A 12,455-nucleotide genomic window follows, 5' to 3' on the forward strand; every position below is an offset into this window, starting at 1 on the left:
GGTTGAAACTACAATCAAAATTTTATTTTAAATTAAAGCTTAGGATTCCGATTGTTTCCATGTGTCTGAGAGTTTGTACAGTCCTTTGCTTTGTTTTGCAAACTCTGCCGCATAGATCGAAGGAGTCAGCCCGTGACACTGATGGTAATTGGCGTAGGTGCAATTTCCGTGTTTGACAGTTTGTTTTGGTGCTTCACCGGTTCTTGTTTTTCTTTTATGGGATTTGGAGTCGAAGAAGATTATGATTTTGGGTCTTTGGAAATCTCCTCTGGAACATGTGTTACAAAACTGGATATTAAACGGGAGAGGATATGGGAACTCGAAGGCCTTAGCTTCTAACCAAGCTCTTGCGAATGCTTTGGATTCAATAGCCTAAGAGGGATGATATTCTCCGCTATTCAATAACCTAAGTCTTTTCCAGTTTTACAGCTGACATAAGAGTGCCTTGAGAATTCTATCTGTTTTATAGAGAAAATAGATACCTTCCACCCTGTTTGAACTAGGAAGTATATAGTTAAGATCAGACTCTGACTTGCCAGTCCCAAGAAGCACAGCAGGCACCAACTCAAGTTCGTCAGATCGGTGAAAGTAGGTTTGATTTCCCTTGGTGCTAAACGGTGTGTGCGTGACGCTTAGTTGAGTGTCTCACTCTTTACCCAAGTCCTGAAGTAGCCCTAAAGCAGAAGGGTTGGGGAAAGGGGATCAATCTTTTCGAAATATTCTCCCTTGCCCTCTTTGAGACTCGAACTGAGGCGTTGCGTTAAGTGACTCTCTGGTGTATTTCATCAGATTAGGAACAGGTTTTCTTTTCCACAAGTTTGGAACTGGAGAGTTAAGCAGCACAAGTTGGCCACGGCTGCTTGTTTTATATTATGACTAGTGGCCACGCCGAAGCTTTGAACCACTACATATCATATAGTTTTCTTATAACTTTGTCTTGGTACCTAATCGTTCACGTGAACACATAGATTATGGTGCTCATTTGCTACTCCCAACTCCACTTGCCAGTCCCAACTCCCAAGAAGCACAGCAGGCACCAACTCAAGTTGCTCAAAGTACAGCAAAACTAATGGTGTTAATCGGCAAAAAGATGGTACAAAAAGGTCTGAAAAAAGAGAAAAAAACAATACAAAAAAGTGACAAGCAAAGTCTGATGGAAAAAGTGAGGACGATGGAAGATGGTGGTGGTGAGGAATAGATGGAAGGAACACAGAAATAAACCTTTCCATCATCATTTTCTCATGCGCTTTCTGACTTCCATGATCATGGCTGTCAGGCCCAAGACGCCAATAGCAATGCCCAGGCCTATGTTCCATGAACCATCCCCTCCCAGTGAGATTCCATAGAAGGTGTTACCAATACCAATGGCGATTGCAATCCTCCCAACCCAGTGGTGGTACCAGTTCCAGTACTTCCTTACCTTTGAAGATTTGTCTGGTCGAGCCAATAGTGCAGTTACCTACGAAAAACGAAAAGAGAAGGCAGTAAGAACTGAGAAGTAAATAGTGCTCTGCATATAGATGCCATAACCAACTCCAAAACAGGTTTAATTGGTGTGGCCATGTTGTTTAATGCAGGAGGAGTTGAAACTATGGAAGGAGTTGCTAAGCCTGCTGTGTCACCTGTAAGCATCCCATAGCAAGAACTACGAATCCGAGGGCCTTGTGATCATCGACATCTTGTCCGACTTGATCTTCGAGACTGATCCCGGTTACAATTCCGGCAATCGCAAGCGCAAAACCGGTTATCTGGAGAGCAAGGTGGGTGTAGAACCATGCTGGATCGCAGGACTTGCAGTATCTTGCTGCTATGATCCCCAGTGGTATAATTATGCACCACGCGAACATATTGAGCAGTCCATGGCTTGTCTTCAGTGGTGAAGATGTCGCCCCACCAGAAGTTTGCCCTGCAAAACCATATCAAAATGGCAAGTGATTGTCTGAGGTTTTCATCTTCATTTTTTGTTCGCAGTTATAAAGTGCATCAAACAGACTGCATGCTTCGTTGAATCAATACTTTTCCAGAATTCAACAGTGATTGGTTTCAGAGTTTTACACTATTGAAGAGGTAACTATAGCTAAGGTAGGCTTCCAACCTTAAAGTGGTAGTTCTGTTAACAGAAGAAATCTTGCTAAGAAGTCGTGAAATGCTTGATTTGAGGAGTGCTAGTACAGTTAAGGTCAATATCTACAAATTGCTCTAATCTATATTGAACATTTTGCCACTTCTGGCTGTACCAAGTTCGTTTCCACCTGATTACTACTGAACTTTTAGTCTTCCCCACAGGGCACAGGGCTATCCACGTATGACCAGAAAACAACCAGTGAGGTTTCTTACACCTAAATTATGTTATGCCAAAAGAAAAAAAAAATCCCAAATCAGAATTACAAAGTTTTAAGCACATTTAAACCATACATTTATGTCAATAGGATCACTTACCAGCTCAGCAGTGGTAGAGGCATGTGTGGGCAATTGCCCACACCAGCTGGCGCTCATTGCGTAATTTATAAATTGATACCTCATTACTTTTTATTTATTAACATATGGGTAGGTACCCCCTCAAAGTTTAAAATTTAAAGTATTCATGCCTCTTAACTAGAAATTTCTAGGGTTAGGTGACTTACAGACGAGGTATCCAGGCACATTTCTTGGAGTTATGTTAGGAAGTCAAAAATTTTCAGGGCATTAATAGGTAGCTGTTTGGTGTAACCACTTTGACATCACCAGAATAGTTAGGCCAAAGGGTAAGGAGGAGAAATCTTTTGTTGTGCTTGGCTGGGCATGTGGTTTTCTGCAGGAAATTAGAGCTGGTAAAGGCTACAGTTGATTGAGCAGAGTCACATGCTCAACATGTCATGGCTACATCACAGGAAGCAAGTGCTTGGCAGCTATCTCTATTATATATATAGATATATATTCCTTTGAATTAGCACATGGGTCTCCTTTTGTTGTCAAATTTCCATGGCTACCTCCCAAGAAGCAAGAACATGGTCTAATTGGCCAAGCAATAGGTTTTAAACATTTTCTTTCTTCTTCTTCTTTTCAAAAAGAAATGGGGTTAAACCCCTAGCAGATCTACCTAACTATCAATTATAGTCACATAAATCACTTTTTTTTTTCGAAAACAATATGAAAAAAATGAGATAAATTAACTAGCCGTTTGAAACTAAAAAAAACATGTTTTTTGAAAAAAAACGTTAAAAACGAAAAAATGTGTTTTTAACAGTTTTTTTTGCGTTGTTTCAGTTTTCATTTTTTTCAGTTTTTTAATGTCAAACATTTTTTTTTATTTTTTATTTTTTATTTGTTGCAAATCTACTTATCTTTTGAAGTTTGTGGTATTAGTTTCTCACTTATTTTATTTTTATCTCATTTTTAGTTTTTTAAATTTTTAAAAACTTATCTTTTTTTTTCTGTTTTTTTCAAGCTCACCGTATTATACTTCAGAAAAACCTTACGGTTTAAAACTTCGAAACCTTATTTGTTATTATGCTATCAAACTTAAGATGCTTAACATCAAGTAACATAGTAAAACAAGCTGAAATTTCAAAAATTTCTATTGCAACGAATTGGTTGGCATGATGTTTACCTTTTCTCAAGCTCCTAATGTAAAGGAAATTAAAGCATGAATTTCTTTCTTTCCTCCTTTCAAAAAGTCACCCACATTTTTCTTTGAGACACTCTATGAGAACAACGTGCTATGAACTTCATCTCCACTTCACCATTGGAATCTTTGGAGTTGTGCATGTTTCTTGAGCAAGGACAAGATCATACATATATATTTCTCATATTTTAATACCAACTTTTTCACTATAAGTTTGGTAGATATTGAAGAAGAAGAATAGAAGAGAATAATGTATACTTCATAGTTGTCAACTTCATTAATGGGTGGAGGCCTTGAAGCTTACCTGTTGTGTAGTCAAGGCTAGCGGATGTGTAAGCGACGTGCTCCTGAAGAAGGCTATTGGATGAGGGGATCGCGCCGTCGGGACCCACCGCGTAGATAATCCCTGATAAGGGTGTGTCCACCTTCAACTGGAACGCCAGATAGAGCCTACTTGACTTGGAAACGATGGTCGAGTTGGCTAGGCTCAGGCTTCCTTGGTCCGGCAGGACCTTGTCCGTGCTGTACCCACTCAACATGTATTGCTTGATCACACCGCCGCCGCTTGCCGCTGGCCAGCCTATGATCGCACTCGCACCTCCCATTCTTCTAGTCTTGGAGAAACCCATCCCGACCCAGGCATTCGTGTTCGGCGCCGACAATACAAAGGTCCATAGGCTCGGTCCGGTTTGATTGTACTACATAGGCAAACTCCCAGTTAGATATGGACCGACTCAAAAGTCAAAGTTATTGGTACCTAAAAAGGAGACAGCTTTCACTTTAGGGCCAAGGGGGAAAGGTGAGAGGGTTTCGGCATCTTATTCGTCTGTGCTAGGGTTTTCTCCTTGTCACTGAAACCCTAAAACCCTTTGTATAAGCATATAGAGTTTTAAACGGTTAGGTTTTTCTCGAATATAATACAACAAACTTAAAAAAAAATAAAAAACTAAAAATGAGAAAAAAATAAAATGAATGGAAAACTAATAACACAAACATCAGAAAATAAAAACTAAAAAGTACATTTGCAACAAATAAAAAATAAAAAATAAAACCAAAACTGAAAAAAGAGAAAAGTGAAAAAAAAAAACGTTAAAAACAATTTTTTTGTTTTTTTTTTCAAAAAATGTGTTTTTTTGAAGTTTTAAATGGTCATTCAATTTCTCGCATTTTTTTTTTGTGTTTTTATTTCTAAAAAACGAGTTCTCCGTAAGTATGGACTATAAACCAAACAAACATATTACTCCACCACCAGGCGAATGACAAAGTCTCTTTGCCCCATTCTGTTTTATTCAATTTAGAAACTAAAACTAAATTCAAAAACTGCCTAATAAACATATCAGTATTTATTTAGAAGACCTGACCAAATGGATTCAAAGTTGGATCATGGATCCGATATAATGAATCCGATTGATTCCATAGTTGCAAGATGGCACTGAAGACAAGAGAACTATCACGTTGAGAAAGACATCACGAGTTCAAAACTCACAAAGGCCACACTACTGGTGTAAAGTCAAACTCTGGGTTTATTGCCGGAAACCGGCGTATCGCCGGAGACTGGGCGAACAGCAAGGGACGTAAAACCGCGGGCTGAACGCCAGCTGCGCGTGGTCGGGGAGTGCCTGTCCTCCGTCGACCGAGGAGAAGAAAGAGAAAAGGCGGCCGAAAAGAAGGGATTTTGCTTACTCTGAGAATGAAGTTCTGGCCGCCCCAGACGGAGGCACAGCGGAAGGATGCGAGGTTGTAGGAGGCCAACTCCGAGAGCGCAAGGTTGGAGCTGCACGTCTCCTGTGACTTCACCGACAAGAAGCAGAGCATCAATGGCAGTAAGAATACAAGATTCCTCATCTCTCTCTCTCTCTGAGTCAGAAATGCCAACGGCCCTTAAACGATGAAACTAATGGCGCCTCTCTGTCTCTCTGATCAGAAATGCCGATAGCACTATGGCACAAACTCAAATGCCTCTCTCTCTCTCTCGATCTAAGATTCTGAAATGTGGGCAGCCCTTAAATGGAGAAACTAAACAGTAAACACCTCTCTCTGTCCCTCCGATCAGAAATCCTGGTAGCTCTAAATGGGAGAAACTCAAGTGCCTCTCTCTCTGGCTGTCTCTCGATCTAAGAACCTCTATCAATGCTACTGTCTCTCGATCTAAGAACCTCTATCAATGCTAATAGCCCTTAAAACTAAACGACTCCCTCCGTCTCTCTGATCAGAAATGCTGATAACTCTAAATGGAACAACCCCAATGCCTCCCCTCTTCTCTCTCCCTCCCTCTCTCTTCCTCTGTGTATTGAAAGAATCTGTTTGAATGAGAGAAGATATAGAAGTGGACGGCAATGGAGTCTTTCTCTGAAAGGAAGGAGGGTTTTGTAGGGAAGGCCATGCCCTCTCCATATATATATATATATATATATATTATAACATTTTCTATTAGTTGGGGTTGGTTGACGCCACTGTCTCTCTCCTCACATGTTGAGTTTTGCTGCACTTCATTTGTTTCATTTATTTAACTCCTCTCTTCACTTGCTTTTCAATCTTCCACTACCAGCTTTCAGCTACATGACATCTTCCTCCACAGTTCCCACACCAAATAAGAATAACAAAAACAAAACCCACCAACCCTGTCCCTTTATTATTCAGTTCTTCTGTACTAACTGTTCAAAGCTGGAAGATCCTTTGCCCAGACACTGATCTTTGGTCGCCGATCTCTGACTCCTGTCGCTGCAACTCAGGGATTGTTGTGACTTTTGGTGCCTGCTGTTCTTTTTTCTCCCAACTATCAAGATGGTGGGCTTGAAGTTTTTCAAGAATCTCCCATTGTCAATTGGACTTCAAAGTTTATGAATAATAAAGAGATTCACATTGGATTGCAAGTCAGATTCAAATTTGGAATGAGTCTCACATTTTGACGTTTGACAGCTACCCAAAGCTTTTTTGTAAATGTGACAAAAAGATTTGTGATAAAATTAACGGTTCATCAAACCATTGTCGCATATATATCTTGTATCTGTATTATACGGTAAGAAATTTTTGGGTATAACACACCAAAGCTTTATATTTCAAGAATATCTCAGCAAATTTTTAAAAAATTTAAAATATTTAATAAATCTTAAAAATTATAAAAATAATAATAATATGAAAAAGCGCAAAAAAAACAAGTATAATGAGTGTTGTTTATTTTTATGGAGTTTTATTTAAAAAGGCGCATCTAATTGCCGTTTTTATGGCTTACTTATTTTTTGCATGTTATACATTTTTTTTTAAAAAAAACACATTTTTTGTGACAATGCATCAAACTAAAGATCTAGGGTTAGACTTAAATCCACACTTAAAATTCTTATAGGTTGCCTTTGATAACCTTAAATGTTAGACATAAGACTGCATTAAAAAATGTGCTTCTCAAAATCCTCAATTTAAACAAATTAAGGATATCTGTAATCTGGATCTTAAGTCCACGTTGCATATTAAAAGTCACTGATTTAAGATCGAATCAGGGAAGGGTTCCATCTTAAATCTATGAATCTGAAATCCTAAGAATCTCATATCACTATGGATGTCAAATCTGCAGTGAAACAAAAGCACCTTCATGGATTGAAAAAAGTGGCAGATCTAAGATTAGAGGGGGAAAGGGTCTGATGTTAAATCCATAGATCTCAAATCATGTAGACTTTAAATGAAGGGCAATCAAATGCCTTGCTCCTAATATATTTATTCGAATACAGTAAAAAGCAAAATCCATATTCTTTACATCCTTAACAACTTTTCTCTTTCCCTTCCTTCTAAGCTAACAAAAGTTTTCAAATTTTTTTTTTTAAAAAAAAGAGATAGAGAGGAAGAAACGAGGAAACGAAAGTGACATGAACAATCGCCTCTTCCACGAATTCATCTCAGTTCATTTATTGAATTCGGCTCATGTGAGTCCGCTCTATATTTTATTTGTTTGGTTTCTCAATGTGTTGTTCTTGATGCTTTTCATTGACCAACGAGCACGAGCGCACCACATTTGCACATTAACAATTAACAAAATGAGCATCGCCTAAGAAGAAGAAGAAGACAACCCAAGTCGCGGCAGGTGAGCCCTCCATCGCCTCTGCTGGCCAAACAATTATTTCATTAAAATAGAAACTAAAGTACGTGTCTCAACGCCATCTCTCTCTCTCTCTCTCTCTCTCTCTCTCTCTCTCTCTATATATATATATATATATATATATATATATATATATATATATATATATATATATATATATATATATATATATATAGAGAGAGAGAGAGAGAGAGAGAGAGAAAAAAAAAAAAGAGAACCGATAAAATGAGAATATATAACAAAATTTGAGGCCAAGAAGTCCCCTAGGTACAAAAACAAACCGCAAAAACAAAAGCAGGAAGACGAAATATATGCACAGAAAAATAAGAGAGAGAGGAAAGACGGAGCGACACAGTCACCCAGTCACAGACGGGCAGCGACGCTTCAACCGAATGGCAAACTGGACATACCCTTGCACAAGATGAGCCACAGAATCTGGCGAAGAGAAAGTGTCCCTGAAAACCCTGTTGTTGCGCTCCTCCCAAATGTACCAGCAGAAAGAGATGTTAGGAATTCATGTTAAAAAGATAGAGAATAAGATATTGGTGGTGGGTAGGATCTTAGGTGGTAGATTCATAAGGACTTATTTTAGTCATTCATCTTTGGTTGAAACTAAAAACAAAGAAACAAACACATAGGGTATTTATTTTAATTAACAATTTTTCTCAATTTTTTCCATCGCAAGATAGATGGACGGATGATGAAGATGAACTTTATGACGTGATCTGTAGGTTCATCTACTCAAATTGAATTAAAATCATTTATTATTATTTTATTATCTCGTTATTTGTTCTTTATGTTAGGAACGCGCATTCACATTGAGAAGGGGAAGATGGGCCATGCCGACGAATCGAATCAAATCAAATCCCTAGTCAAAAGGCGCGTGGCCGGCAGACGGATGGCGTCGGCATGCCAGTTGCCAATATCGATATCGGTTCCATATTGCTTGATCCGCATTATATTGAGATCTTGATTTATGAAGTTTTATTTTTTTATAAAACGTTTTTCTATTATTTATATAAATAAAAAATAGAAGTTACCTTGATACCATAGTGTTTGAGATATAGATAGGGACAAAGCCAAAAAAATTTAGTGAGACGAGTCGAATTAAAGTTTCTAAATTTTGACGAGAGTCAAAATATCATTTTTCAAAATTTTTATATAAAACAAACAAAATTTTATAAAATTTACATGTATTTTTTTTTTAAAAAAAGCTTGTGGTAGAGCCACGGCCCATGCAGGCTCTCCTTTAGCTCCGCCCCTGGATATAAAGATGCACTCATGATTGTTGGGATGCTTGAAAAATTTCTTGTTTGTATTATTTACTTGGCGGAATGAAGGAAATCATGTGGCTGTTTGGTTCTCAATTTCGAGGTTTGCAATTTGGCACTTCTCCAACTACTTCTCAAATTGAAAAAGTTTTATCAATCTTCCCATTTTCTTGCCCCCAGACGCATAGTTTAAGCAAGCGGGCTCAGGCAAGTTGATACCATAAAAGGAGAAAGAAAGGTGTGTGTAAGTTGAAGCAGATTGAGATCTCATCACATGGTATCGACAAACTGTCGACCCAGAGAAGAGAGGGCGGTTTTTGAATCTTTATTTTTAAGTTGAAGCACGTTGAAATCTGATCACATGATACCGATAAAACTCTGGACCCAAAAAGCCGGGAGAAGGAGAGGGGGAGGACTTCGGGCGCATCCGAATCTTCCCATTTCTTGTCACCTCATCAAACTTAACTATTATCAATCTTCCCAATATCTTGTCACCTCATCAACTTCTCTCTCTCTCTCTCTCTCTCTCTCTCTTAAATGCACTTGACTCATTCACCTAATAATCTATTTCTTTAGCACATAACTTGACTTTAGAAAAGTACTTTACACCCAAAAGTCTGTAAGATGAGCATTAAAATCTGTTACATCTCTCAAATTTTAATTGGTACCAGTAGTTTTTTTTCAGGCATAAATTCCAAGATCCATGAGATTTTGCTATATATAAAGTACTACACCCAAGTGGGTCAGGGAACAAAAACCAAAGTCCTTACTAAAAAATTATTTTGAATAAAAATCAACATTGGAACATGTTGATGATTAAAGACTGGTTCAAATTCAACTTGTATTCGTGGAAAACGTTGATTTTTCTACTGTAAAAGTTTCTCTTATTAGTTCTTTAACTTTTTTAAGATTGACCAAACACAGTTAAACTAAAAAAAAACTTAATATATGTTTCTTGTCAAATTATTCTTAAAATTATCATGTCGCTTCAGCGTATACATATTCTCTTATGTGGTTCAAGACCTCTCTCTCTCTCTCTCTCTCTCTCTCTCTCTCATGTATATATAATGTCTGAGTTTGGACGAAGATATCCGTCGGCCTCTGACAACATACAGCCTCATACAAGGTATATTTCATCACATTTACCAAATGCAATGTATCTGGTGCTGTTATCTGATGGAGGTCAAGACTCTCTCTCTCTCTCTCTCTCTCTCTCTCTCTCTATATATATATATATATATATATATATATATTATATATTTCAGACTTTAACAGCACATCACCCGCTGCAATGCATTGGAAGAATTTCTGCTGTTTCTTTATGCGTGTATATATATATATATATATATATATATATATAAAACGAATTGCACTCTAAGCTAGGGTGCTTTCTTCGACGAACGGCGAAAAAGTTGGAAGGAATATCATCGAGGGATGATCACTTAATTGTTAAGGCAGGCAAACTCTTTTTAAAATGGAACTGTTTCCAACCTTTATCCTCTTCTTGAGCAACAACACAGTAAATAAAAAGAAGAAGAAGAAAACAAAAGACCTCTACTTAAGCACAAAGCAAGGCTGATCGAATTATTTTCACAAGGAAAATAAAGAGAGAAATTCCCGTCTCTTAGACAAGTACATAATAGAAAGCTTAGACGCAACGCAACTGCATTTCAAAAAGTCAAATTTTATTTTTATTTTTTTCCTTGTAAATTCTGAATACGGCAAAGTGGTTGTCATGTTCCAAAACATTGAATATATTATCAGATCAGTTCTCTTTGGACGCGCCGGTGCATTTAGTATGGTACAAGATTTTAAAAGCTTCAAATTGGTATGTTTCTTCGTTCATATCAATCACATTTACCCACCATCAAATCAAGGCTCCCACTCAACTTTGAGTGTAGGTGTCTTCGATGGGGTTGGCGCAATGGTTTGAAGTGAAGCTGTTAGGCGGCTAAACTCCATTTCGGGTGTCAGTTAGAATTGTCAACAGATCGGATATATATCCTTCATCATATCAGGTTTTTCGGATATTCATATGTTCGGATTCAGATTCGAATAAAGAAAGTCATATCTGAATCTCAATCTGAAAACCGATTTTACGATCTGAATCCAATCTGAATCTGATTTTCATATTTATATCGAAATCCGAATTTTGAACCAGATTTTGCCAATTTTCAAAATGTAAGAGCATTAGACACATGATAAATCCGATCTGAATATGTATCTGAATCCAACCGGATGCCATTTAATGAATCCGAATCCGATCCGATTTCTTAATCGGATATTAAATTTTTTTCTATATCTGATTTTTCGGATCGGTTCGGTCGGTTGTCCGATTCAAATCAGATATATTGACATCCCTAGTGTCAGAGACATCAACTTCCTATGCTACAATAAATGGGTTATCGACATGCAAGTTCAACTGCAGTGAATATGACATTTGAATGTATCGAAAGCAGCGCTTATACCCTAGGGAGAGGTTGGACTCTGCTAAAAGTAAAGTAGTCCAGATTTTGATCTCATTCGCACTTTTTCAAATTTTACATGATCGTATTCAGATCCAAGTTCTCTTTTAAATGCGGAATTCAGGCCTGACCAGCACAAGATCCTACACATATTTGGATAAAATCGGGACATATCTCTATCAGATCCTGGTCCGAAATGTGACTCACACTTAAATTGCATATGGAATTTGATCAATAAAATGGATGGGCATCATGGGTTTGGATATTTGTGTTTGGCTTTGGATATGAAACTGGATCCGGATTTGGGAGGATACAATATACAGGCCCGATTGTTTGGTTTCAAGCAAATAGTGAAGATGGTCTGGTTGGATCTGGATCTCTCAGGAGCCATTTGGCAACCATAATTTTGTCTAGTGAATTAGGGTTGGGCGTCAGGCCGGCCCATAGGGCCCGGGCCAGACAGCCAGGCCCGGGTCGGCCCGTTTAGGCCCGATAAATTAAAAAATATATATTTTTAATTTTTTTGTTTAAATAATATTTATTCTTAATAAATATATTTTATATTTAAAAAAATGTTATTTTATAATTAAAAAATATTTTTTTAATTTAAATAGGTGCACTAGACAGTAACAATTTACGACCTCCCAAAGCATCCACCGATTAAACTAAACATATGCCTAAATCAATGTGATAAGTATCTTATCATAAACCCAGTTTATTGGCAATCTATACTTGGATATGATTTGGATTTTAAAAATGAGGATATAAGAACGCCTGTGTAGTTATATATAAATAAATTATACTTGTGTAATTACTACCAATGCTTGTGTAATTATATATAATTTTTCGTAATTATTGCCATAAAGAATTGAAAGGTTGCAGGACATTATGTTTAATATCAATTCAGAAACAAAAATCATTAGCTCATTCTCAATTTGAATAATGGCGAATCTAAGTGGAGAACAAAGATGATGATGATTGTACTGTTTAGTACTGTTATTATATTATCACTTATCATTTTTTATTAT

At 37.3% G+C, this 12,455-nt stretch overlaps 1 protein-coding gene across 1 annotated transcript; it reads right to left on the reverse strand.

Annotated features, from left to right (window-relative positions):
• Positions 1–1,056: 1,056 nt before the first annotated feature.
• Positions 1,057–5,968, reverse strand: LOC116247208 (cytochrome b561 and DOMON domain-containing protein At3g07570-like). Its single transcript, XM_031619233.2, has 4 exons — positions 5,288–5,968; positions 3,909–4,302; positions 1,623–1,906; positions 1,057–1,459 (listed from the first exon to the last, which is right to left on the reverse strand). Exons 1-4 carry the CDS (start codon positions 5,447–5,449, stop codon positions 1,232–1,234), a joined length of 1,068 nt encoding a protein of 355 aa, XP_031475093.1. The 5' UTR covers positions 5,450–5,968; the 3' UTR covers positions 1,057–1,231.
• Between the last annotated feature and the right edge of the window lie 6,487 nt (positions 5,969–12,455).

This window comes from Nymphaea colorata, chromosome 2 (assembly GCF_008831285.2).
Source record: "Nymphaea colorata isolate Beijing-Zhang1983 chromosome 2, ASM883128v2, whole genome shotgun sequence".
NCBI classification, from domain to species: Eukaryota; Viridiplantae; Streptophyta; class Magnoliopsida; order Nymphaeales; family Nymphaeaceae; genus Nymphaea; species Nymphaea colorata.